The sequence below is a fragment of the Podarcis tiliguerta genome, assembly GCF_965153285.1.
Source record: "Podarcis tiliguerta genome assembly, chromosome: 2".
NCBI lineage: Eukaryota > Metazoa > Chordata > Lepidosauria > Squamata > Lacertidae > Podarcis > Podarcis tiliguerta.
Window position 1 is genome coordinate 41,260,548 of NC_139535.1, and position 12,002 is coordinate 41,272,549.

General features: G+C 41.8%; 1 protein-coding gene across 2 annotated transcripts in view; it reads right to left on the reverse strand.

Moving 5' to 3' along the window:
* The window catches only part of NCKIPSD (NCK interacting protein with SH3 domain), a 93,908-nt gene that overhangs the window by 42,121 nt on the left and 39,785 nt on the right, over positions 1 to 12,002 (reverse strand). The window contains exons 2-4 of one of the 2 annotated variants that reach the window (XM_083419816.1): positions 8,022 to 8,134; positions 5,731 to 5,926; positions 1,363 to 1,392 (exon numbers count right to left, since the gene is read on the reverse strand). In XM_083419816.1, the coding sequence (XP_083275942.1) occupies positions 1,363 to 1,392; positions 5,731 to 5,926; positions 8,022 to 8,134 (339 nt within the window). The remainder of the gene's footprint in view (positions 1 to 1,362; positions 1,393 to 5,730; positions 5,927 to 8,021; positions 8,135 to 12,002) is intronic. The other variant, XM_083419817.1, reaches the window with a different exon arrangement.

Consider the following 12,002-nt stretch of genomic DNA (forward strand, 5'->3'; position numbering starts at 1 on the left):
TTCTGATGTCCTTGGACTCCCTTACCATCAACCAGCCCCAACTAGCATGGCCAAGGATGATGGCTGCTGGGCTGCAGTCCAACAGCACTGAGGGCTGCAGGTTCCTCATTCTTGATACACCTTAAACAGAGAGTGATCTCTTAGAAAAGGACACAGCATTTACAAAAGGAATGCCCAGTGTCTTCGATTAGTAGGAACCTTTTCCAATTTATGGAGGGCATCGGTTTGGCGAATGCCAATTTATTGGATGCACCACTCAGAGTTAAACTACACATTATGTTAAGATATGTAGCTGTGCTTGTATGTGTAGGTGGTTCTTTCTTTCCCACACGTTGCCAGTGCAGCGGCCCCAGTTTGGATCACGAACATAGCTTGGAGGATAGGGAGGTCTTCAACACTCCTCGCAAGTATGGCCCCAATCCACTGCACAATGAGCTAGGCATGCTTCCTTTGGTTTGCAAGTGTTGGTCTTGGTTTTCATGTTTTTAAAAAGTGCAAACATTGTTGGTGGGCCTTTCTAGTTGTTCTATCATTAGGTGCAGCTTGCTGTGTGATGATGTACAGTAGATTGTGCTATTCTCTGCTCTTGGAGACACCAGTGGCTTCAACACTTCTAGGCTTGGGGCATCTACTTAAGACACATCTGACTCAGGCCTTTGGTAGAAGCTGAGGTTTTTTTTTGCTCAAGGTCCTATTGCTTTGCTGAATTGCATGTCATATCTAAAACAAATACTGTTTTAGAAATTATTATTTTAGTCTATTGTTGAATTTATCATTTTATGGTCTGCTGATGAATTTAGCATTTTATAATGTGCTTTTAAAATCAAGTAAAAAGGAATCAAACCTGGCTCCTCTAGAAGCTACACTGGATGTTTGGGACTAAAAGTCCTATCATCTCTGGCCACTGGCCATGCTGGCTGCAAACTGGGGGGTTATATTCTATCAACACCCAGAGGGTATCAGGTTGGAGATGACTGCTGCTTTAAAGGATGTTCAAAAGATGTTCATTTGAAGAAAAATGTTCAAAACTTTTCATGTGCTTAGGCCAGCTTATTTGTGGAACTCCATGCATCCCAAATAGCCAGTCGTTTGCATATTCTAGTGTAAGCAGCATATTTTGCAGAATAGTGATTTGCAAGTGGCAGCTTCATGTCAATAGTATACTAGGAATTATATATAAACATTATTGGTTAAACAGCAGTAGGTAGGAGATAAATGGAAACTAAAATGAAATGCAGCTTTTGAAGAAAACAAGCATAGCCTATGGTTATGTTTTGCAGAACATTTTACACTTAAGTATGAAAAAGTTAGAGTTAGGGTATAGGGAGCTAGAAACTACAACCATAAAATATGTTAACTTACGCCATACTTTGTTTCTGGCCTTTTATCATTCTGACAATCGTAATCCAGAATAATAATAAAAAAGATAAAAAATGAAATGATTTTTTTAAAAAAATGAAAGATACTATTTAAACAGCTCCATCCCATTCACTACATTACCATAGTGAGGCCTATGTGTTTGCCTTCCACAGTCATTCTTTACTCCAAGCCCAGAATTAACAGTTACAGTTCATAAACACAATACAGTGGTGCCTCGCAAGACGAATGTCTCGCAAGACGGAAAACCCGCTAGACGAAAGGGTTTTCCGTTTTTTGATGCGCTTCGCAGGACGAATTTCCCTATGGGCTTGCTTCGCAAGACAAAAATGTCTTGCGAGTCTTGAGGTTTTTTTTCGCTCCCCACCCCCTTTTTCTAAGCCGCTAAACCGCTAATAGCCTTTTAGCAGCTAATCCGCTAATCCCTTAAGCCTTTAATAGCCGCTAATAGTCGCTAAACCGCTAATAGGGTTGCTTCACAAGACGAAAAAACCGCTAGACGAAGAGACTCGTGGAACGAATTAATTTTGTCTTGCGAGGCACCACTGTACTTAAAAACCATGCTGAAGCGCAAGCTCAGTCCTTTATTTTTTTTAAAGCTTAAAGAAAAAAGTGTTACTCATTTGAAAAATGGCAATGCATACACATGATTCTAACGAAAGACAACAACTCATTTGTTCATTTAGAAATTATCGGTATTCCGTCTCAGTAAGTATCAGACAGCTGGGAGTTAAGGACATAAAGGATGTCTTTCAAAATACTGGCAAAATCCCTCTTCCTTTCCCCTAAAGCAGGGATGTCCAACAGGTCGATCGCGATCTACTGTTAGATCCCTGGGAGGTTTTGTTAGATCGTGGTGGAGTGCTGGGTCCCTTTCTTTAGCATTGTTAAAATAGAATCCGGCCCCACCCCCTCGCCCTGCCCCCAACTGTTGAACGATTTGGAGAATGGAAGACGGAGTTTACTCAGTGAGGCTGTTTGTTTCCCCAGCAATCCATTGGTGAGTGGTGCTTTTCTCCTTTCCAAAAAAGGGGGTAGATCACTGCCATTCTGTGAGTAGATCGCAGTGTTGGCCACCCCTGCCCTAAAAGATTATGTATATGCACATGCACCAAGTCAACTTAAATCTTCAATCCTTGGCATTCTGTAAACTTCACAGGCTCTGAAAACTTCTTGGTATGACGAGGAAGCAGCAGAATTTGTTTTTATATTATTTATTTAAGTTACTTCTTAGCAGCGCTCCAATAAGGGATTCTAGGGCAGTGTGCAAAACTGCAAATAAAAGTGCTTCATGCCACCTAGAAACCAACAAATAAACATAACTACCGTATTTTTCGGCCCATAGGGTGCACCGGCCCATAGGGCGCACCTAGTTTTTTGGGGGGGAAATAAAGGGAAAAAAATTATTTCCCCCCCAGGCGCGGGGCTGCGGCGGGGTAAGGCCGATAATCAAGATGTGATGTGGAAACAGCAAGATAAGACTCTGTTTGGACTGATTTGGACTGATTTGGACATTAACGCAGTAGCAAGAAGATGATCAGAATCCCCCTTCGGATCTTGAAATATGGGTCCCCTCAACAAAATTTAAAATTTGGCTTTGTAATTCGGAATTTATGTGATATGATTTAATTTGATTTGATTGGCCGGTTAATAAAAATTATTTTAAAAATATTTTTTAAAAAAAACCCCAAAGCAGGATGCAATACAGATAAGACAAATATACTTTGTTGTTTTGCATAAACATGAGTTATTTTTAAAACTTCCGTCTGAGACTTCATAAGATTATAAAGCAACACCTTCATTATTGTTATGAAGGCTGGAAGCTCAGCCGCAGGTGTAGCTGTAAGTATGCTTTGCACAGGCAAATAAATATATATTTCTCAAATACATTCCTGCTGATTAGTGTGCCTGCAGGCAAGAAAGCTCAACAGCTCCTGCTAATCCTCCCTTGTCAATACCCACAAGAATGTTTTTCTCCCAACAGCCAGATTTCTTCCAGCCTCAGAGCCCATGATGGTGGGCAGAACAGTTTTTTTAAATGGCCGGGAGAGGGACATTGTCAATACCACTCAGTGGTTGAAGAATTCTCCCATGTAAATGCCCCGTCCCTATTTAGCACTACCAGGCAACACAAGCTTGGAAACGGCATATTTCCATAATGAAGCACAATTCTGCTCTCAATGTTGAAGCTGCCTGAGTTTCCTCTGCATCTACCCTTGCTTTGTAGAATGACAAGAATAGCTCAGTTTTGAACATGTTTGCTGCTTGCTGCTTTTCTGGATGTCGACCAGAAGTGAGAGCCTGTGAAATTTCAAAGAATCAGGTCAATTTCACGCTGCTGATGCTTCCTAAGAGAAGCACCAACAATAACAAGGGAATACTGAAAAGAAATGGTGGGGGGAGGGGTTGTTTGATGGCGAATCTACTTCCGTCTTCCTTCTCTCCTTGCAAGCTGGTTTCACGTGTAAGACCATATCACAAGTCACACCCTTAAATAAGTTCTGATCACTTCAGGTTTAGCATACCCTTGCTAGCTAGAGATTCTTGTGCAAAAAGGAGCACATGTCCCGATATCCAGAAAATCCCTAGTATGGGGGGCTGAGAGCAAGCTGTCTAACAGTCTAACAAAACATGCTTCTCCCAAGTCCAAGGTTTCTGGGTTGTGGGTTTTTTTTTAAGGATCTTTAAAAGTATCTGGGGAGGGGCATTGGCTCTGCAAGATGTGTGCCCTACGACACGTGTCGTCCAAACCCCATTGCCCCACCCTCAATATCATTTTGGCAGCAATTCCCTGTTTACCTTTGCTAACAACTCTACTTGGGAAACAACGGTGACGGTGGTGCCAAACAGAAGTCAATCTTAACAATCAGGAGAGCTGACAGGTTGGTCTTCTTCAATTTGGATGTTCAAAAAGGATTTTCTCTCCAGCGATTCTAAATTCATCATCTGTTTATCACAGTGCAAAGCGCGTTCCATCAGGAGCACACTCAAAAGAGATTGCGGAGGATTTATAGCCAAATTGGGTTTGGGAAGCTCCCTTCCTATTAGTCAAGGCACTTCATGTTTTGCTAGAGCTTCACTGGCACTGAGGGTCATGATGGAGAATACAGATGGGGAGTGGATTTCCATCATTCATTTTTCTGTCTATAGAGAAGCATTCTCTGGCCTCTTCCAAAGGAGATCTAATGAGTTTATTTGCCTTGAGTGTAGATATAAATAGATCAAGAAACAAGTTGTTATGGCAAGTGACATGCTCCATTCCATTCAGATGACCTTTTTTATAGTTCCCGTCAATATTAATGTCCTAACAATCACTAAGACAAATAACTTGTAGTTTCTGAAGGAAGAGGCTCCCTGTTCCTTTGGGAGGGAAAGGAACCCAAACTTTACTGGGCTAGTAATTCCAGCAAACTGTACTATCACCTTCAGAACTCAGCCTACCAATTGAAAGACATACATGGGCATCAGAGAATATGTTTAAATGTCTACAAAACTAAGTTTTGCTTCCTTTGTCCCTCCCATTCTTTTTTTCCTAGTGTGACATGAACCAGCCTAGTACTAATTTTTGTAAGCTGCTCCAACAGTCTTTTTAGAGAAACAGGATATAAATGCCTTAAATAAACAAATCTCTGCTTACAAATCATATTTCCTGCGCTTCCTTCCTTAGTTTATCATCAGCACAGAAAATTTAAGGCATATTGCGCAATGCAGTAAACTGGGAAACGAGCAGTCACTGTAGTTAAAGAACTAATCTGTCGAAGAATGGGCAAGACAACAAGAAACACTGTCCCAAATACATTTTTCCTACTTCTCTGAGAAATCAGCATCTCTTTAAAAGCGAGTTACGAGACTGCTGAATGCCCTAATCTGCTCTCACAAATCTCTCTCCTATTGGCCTCTTCCCGGGAATTCCCCAAAGTTTTACAAATGAAACCATCACACACAGTAGCCAGGTCTATCATAGGTTCAGCTACTCTATAGTGCTTGTCAGCTGTAGTGAACACAACTTAAGAACTGATCTCAAGCTGCCATTGAGTTAATATCACCTGCAGTCACCTCCTTCATTCTCAAAACAGAACACTGACAAGAAGCAGCAGGTGGCATGTAACATATTTTCACCTATGCTCAATAAAATAATGCTTGGAGGTTGAGCTTCTAAATAGCTGGCAGGTCCAATAAAAAAAACCCAGCTCTTTACTTATTCTCTAGGATCAACACTCACAGCCAGCTATAAATGGTTAAGTGTAAGAGGTAGAAATTCTCGCTTTCCCACCCAAGCAATTTTTTTTACATGATTAGCACACAGAGTAGATATCTTATAAGATAAAGGATTAAATATGCCACAGATCTCACCTGGTAAACACCAACTTCCTCCTCTTGGGGATCTGTGTTAGGCAAGCTATGGTGTCGCTCATATCCAGTCCTGCAGACGCCATTGGGTTGCCTGGCTAGGTCCAGGTGATGATCACTGGAAGATGGAGTCATTCCTTGAGTGGATGGCGAGTGACTTTTGCGGGAAACAGTTTCCTTCCGATGATGTATCAGCTTCCTGGCAATATAAAACAACAGCCATATTGAGGAAGTAGAGCTCACAGGACTGGTCCAGAGTTCCAAAGCTGAAGTCATATGACTGAACTGTGAACATGGAGTGACCTGTTTAGGGAAGCTTTTAATGTTTGATGTATTACAGTATTTTAATATTTTTTTGGAAGCCGCCCAGAGTGGCTGGGTAAGCCCAGCCAGATGGGCGGGGTATAAATAATAAATTATTATTATTATTATTATTATTACCTTGAAGATCTTACTTCAACGGCAGAATGAATCCAATTCCGCTGAGCTATCGAAAGCTATGGGCAGGATTCATCTAATGAGTGCCTTTGCAAGGTCTTCCCCTTTCACAACAGGGCTCCCCCACTTCCCTGCGCCCATAGAAACTGGCTGTGGGAGGGGCTTGGGAGAACTCCCAGAGCAACATGCAAGTGGGGAGGGGATCATTCCATCTGACAAGCTGAAAAGCTTCCACTGTGCAATGCTGAATTCCTCCCACTGAATTTCCCCATCTCCTACTCATGGTGTGCAAGGTTTAGTATTTCTTGCCCTTTTGTTCGTGATTCATGACATATTTGATGACAAAAAGATGTGTGCGAGGAAAGAGTGTATCTCTCATGAAACTGAAGTACCAATGCTGGAAAGCAAACCTGTTTTGATTTGCAGGCACCAGACATTTTTAGCCTAGAAAACCAAGGAGTTCAGTTTAGAGGAAGAAACTCTGCAAAGCTCTTTACTTCCCCTCCAATGAAACTCGATTGCAAACAGTGTGAATGCAGCATTTTAAGCTTTGGTTACCGCCTTGGAAAGAAAGCTTCATTGATTTCAAGATTACACAACTCTTTGGTATCTTGGAACCTGCACATAATTCGTGATGAAACTACTGTGGCTTTATCTTCTTCCTTAAATTTCAATACTTTGATCTGAAAAATCAGGTGCTCTGGATTCATAGAGGTGCTTTGGTTGCCAAAAGAATCATCTTATTACAACTGGAAATCCTCATGTTTCCCCCAGGAGGGTGTCTGGATTAGCATCACTTAATCACTGGCAAGCATGCTGACATCTCCCCATTTATATGGCATGGTTTTCTTTGTGACTCTCATATTATCTGGGTTCCTCTGCTGCTGCACATCCCTCCTAAATCCCATTCTCCCTACCCTTCCCACTTCTTCTTGCATATTCAAGCCTTTTGTCTTCCTTATTGCTTACCACATTGGGTTGCTTATTCTAGTAGCCTACTGCTTTTCTTCTGTTTTCCCCCCTTTTCCTTTATTGGGTGGGCAGGGCTGGGAAAGGGAATGGGTAGTAGTTGTAGCCACCATTATTAGTGTCAGATAACACCCCGCCAATTGAAAAACAAATAAAAATATATTACAAAAGAAAGATTGTGTCTGCACATGTCAAGCCCAGATACCCAGCAGCCTTTTCTAGGTGGGACTAACATGAGAAAATCTGTAGTAAATGGATAGTTTCTCAGGGCTGATCTAGAACTGCTAGCAAAATCCTGAGGTTCACGTGTGCACTTTCTACTTTTGCCCTGGACCCTCTCCAGAAAACCCATGTTTCTTTGTCCACTATATGGTTGTGCTTAGTCCGATTTTTCTGAATGTGTCTGCCTTGCTCCGCCCTCTGCGCTTCTCGGGGTTCAAAGTGGCTGCGAGGAGTTGCTAGCTAAGGAAGCTCTAGGCTTCCAGGACTCGTTGCTCCCTCCTCCTCCCTCTCCATTCTCTGGAGGCACCAGGTTCTTTTTAATGTTTGATGTTTTATCACATCCTGTATATGCTGGAACCTGCCCAGAGTGGCTGGGGCTATCCAGTCAGAAGGGCAGAGTACAAATAATAACATTGTTGTTAGTATTATTTTATTTTTTTTAGAGAGCAGGTTTTGTGATTATGCAGAGATGTGAAGCAATCAGGTGTTAGCTCCAACAATTCCTGATGAGACTGGAGTACAAAAAAGTGATCGAGCAGGCACCACTCCATGTGTCTTTTCAACACCTGGCTTGGCCTTGAATGCTAACCGCGTGCCTTACAGTCATTTGCCTTCCCTAACATTATTTCCATACTGTCTTGAATATTCCTGCTTGCTGTACTTACTGGAGGACATCCCTCTGCTCCAAGTTGTATTTCCCCCCATTCTTCATCGCCGCATTATGAATGGCCTCAATAGCTCTGTCGATAGACTGCAGAACCACATCTTGTTCCAGCACCTAAGGAATGTAACAGGCATTGTGTTAAACACCTTCACTTTCATCTCCCCATCAACACTTATAATGACAACGTGAACCTGACAAGCGTAGCCATCTTAATTCTGTTTTATGGACAGACTTAGAAACTCTCTCAACTTCCGGAGGCGGCGCGAAACCGTGATGGCGGACCTCTTCGAGCTCTGAAGAGGGGCACCGCAGAAAAGGGTTGTTTCGCTACGGCGCAGCGGCAACCCATCAAGAAAAACCACGGACAGAGAGAGTCCGTGGCCGTGGGACTCGGCGGGCACCTGGAGCGACCCCAAATTCGCGGAAGGGACCCCGTAAGGGGCTCCGGAGTGAAGGAGGGGGAGCGGTGCTGTGAGTTCATCGCTCTTTCTGCGGAGGCGAAGCCGCGCGGCTGTCACGGATGAGCGCTGACCTTTCTTCCAAAAAATACTACTCTGAAACAGCAAACCCGTGAGTAAGGACTTAAGATTTGTTACAATAACTTGAAGAAATTTGGCTGAAACCGGGAGACGAGAAAGAGGAAGTCCGTCTTCCGGCACTGCTTATAAGATCAAAGCAGACTGTTTAAAGAGCGGAAAGCGCTGTGAACAGGGAAGCTTTAAGGCTTTAAAGTGGGACTTTCGTGCACACTTGAAATTCTATTCTTAAAGGAAGAAAAAATACAGTTTAAATTGGACTTGGAGCGGTCCCCCATGGGGCGAGGGAAGACTCTAACCCCAAATCTTCGGGTGGCCGGGTGAAGTTGCTTGACTGCGGAACTGTTACAAACTTCCAGATACTTTTGTGACTGAAGTGCAACTTTTGGGCTTACTTAGTTTGAGTGGATACAATTGCAGGCACCTTGTTGGAACATTGTTAAACGTTTTAAAGTGCTCTGCAGGACTTTTTTCTTAGTGTTTTGGAACTAATTTGCTTTTAAAATTGTTTTTGAAAACGGAAACTTTAATGGCGGAAAAGTTACCTTCTTCTTACTAACTTTTGGTGGCACTCCCCCTAGAGGACATTGGATAACAAAGGCCTGGGAAAAGTTTTTTTGCTTACTTTCTTTCTCCAGACTGTTTATAAATTTGGACTTGTCTTTCCCACGGGATTACAACATCTGACCTTGAACATTGACTGATGAGTGGTACAGGAAAGACAAGAGCAGCCAAAGCTAAGGAAGCTAAGGAAAAAGAAAAAGCAAAAAAGCAGGCACAGCTTTTGCAAACAACTTTAACTCAGGGACGTAGACTATCAGTGCCTGCTGTGCTTGCAACACAAAAAGTAGAAAGTGAAAAGCCTGAAAAATCTGAAGAGGAAGATATGGTATCAGGAGGAGCAGAGGCAGCACTGAAACAAGTTTTGGAACAATTGTCAACATTAAATCAAAAAATTGATAACCAATCAACAAAAATTGACCAAGCTACATCCTCGATCCAGAAATTGACAGATCAGGTTTCCCAACACACCCAAGCAATTGAAAAATTGCAAGGAGCAACGGAAGAGAACCGTAAATTGGCAGGGGAAGCCGTTGAAATTGCAACATCAGCTAAAAAAGAGGTTGAGGAAGTTAAAGCAGAAGTCAAGCCTCTGCATAAACAGATAGGGGACCAACAAACCTATCTCTCTTTGGTGGAACTGAAAAACCGGGAGACTAATCTTAGGCTTAGGGCGGTCCCAGAAATCGAACAAGAAGATTTGATTGGATTTTTGACAATACAATTTTCAAAGTTCTGGGGCTTAAAAGAAGAAAGTGATTTTAAAATAGTATCGGCTTTTCGACTGGGAAGATTGGTAAGAAAAGATAGATCTAGAGACTGTCTAATAGCTTTGAGATCAAGAGAGGAGAGAGACAAAATATTAGGCCTACACTTCAAAAACTCAATTGAGATTCAAGAGAAAAGGGTGGAAATCTACCGAGATATTCCTAAACAGCTATTGGATCTGAGAGCCACCTATTCAGAATTGGCTAAGTTGTTGAGACTTAACTCAATCCCTTATAGGTGGGAGTTCCCACAAGGACTATCATTTACTTACAAACAGAAGAAGGTTAAAATAAGATTACCAGAGGATCTACAAAAGTTCCAGCACGACCACGGAGAAGATCTCCAAAAAGAAGCAGCAGCCCTTTGGCCTATACTTAAACCAGGACCCACTCTGCCAGCAGGCGGAGGGACGCCTAAACCCTCGGAATTAGAGGAAAAAGAAGATACACCGCTCTAGGTGTAACAGAATAGTTCAGGATGTCTCTGCAGCTACTCAGTTGGAATATAAATGGCGGAAATTCCCCGGAGAAAAGAAGGAAACTGTTTCATATATTGAAGAAAGAACAATTGGATATTATTTGTTTACAAGAAACCCATGTGACCAGGCTCCACAGGAAAGTTTTGGTCAACAAAAGACTAGGCCAAGAGTTTATTTCCTCAGACAAGGTAAAGAAAAGAGGAGTGGTGATTTATGCTAAGGAGAGCCTGATACCTAAATTTTTATTCAAAGATGAATATGGAAGAATTCTGGCAATTGAAATCCAGACCCAAGGAGAAAAAATATTGATACTAGGAATTTATGCTCCAAACGACGGGAAATCAGAATTTTTCAAGAAGCTGCATGAGACGCTGCTGGACTATCTGGACTATGCTAACATCATAATGATGGGAGACATGAATGGAGTGGTGTCTACACATATGGATAAGTCTTATAACCAAAATCTAACATCAGACGGCAGACTGCCTAAAACTTTTTTTGAAATGACTGACAATCTGGATTTGATTGATATATGGAGGACAAAGAACCCCCTAGGTAAAGAAGGAACTTTCTTCTCTGAGGCCCACCTGTCCTGGTCAAGGATCGACCAAATCTGGACCTCCAGGGGGCTGGCACCCAAGACTAAAAAGGTGGAAATCTGCCCAAAAACATGCTCCGACCACAACGCTCTGAAATTAGATCTCAGACTTACTCAAACCGGTTCCTTCAGATGGAGAATGAATGACACTCTTTTAAGAGATCAAGAGATTGTGAAAAAGGCCCAAAAAACATTAAAGGACTATTTTGAGATAAATTTGAATACTACAGTAGAAAAAAGAACGATCTGGGACGCAAGCAAAGCTGTCATGAGGGGGTTTCTGATACAACAGAATACAATTAAGAAGAAGCTCTGGAATGGAAAGAAAGATAAAATACTGGAGAAAATACATCAAGGAGAGAAAAAATTGAGAACTAAACCAAAGTCAAAGGATCTGTTGAGAGAAATTAAATTCCATCAAGCAGAATATTCAAAATTGATTAATCAGGAGATTGAATGGAAAATAAAACAGATGAAGCAAAGATCCTTTGAATCAGCAAATAAATGTGGAAAGCTGCTAGCTTGGCAGCTGAAAAAAAGACAAAAGTTGAATACAGTTACAAATCTAGAGATTGAAGGAAGAACGGTGCAGAAACCAGAGGAAATTAGGAAGTGCTTCCACAGATATTTTAAAGAACTTTATGTACAGGGGCCTCAGAAAGAATCAGAGATAGATCATTTTTTAAAGACAAATGGACTATCAAAAATAACTCAAGATAAAAGATCAATCTTGAACTCTACAATAACCACCCAGGAAATTGAAAGTGCCATTCAGAACATGCAACTAGGCAAATCTCCAGGCCCGGATGGGCTTACCTCCAAATACTACAAGACTTTGAAAGACTATTTAACACAACCCTTGTTGGAGGTATGCAACCAGATCATGGATGGGAAGAGGGCACCAGAAACGTGGAAAGAAGCGTTCATCACATTGATACCTAAGATAGAATCTGAAAAGACTCAACTCAAGAACTACCGCCCCATCTCACTCCTGAATGTGGATTACAAAATATTTGCAGACATTTTGGCAAGTAGACTTAA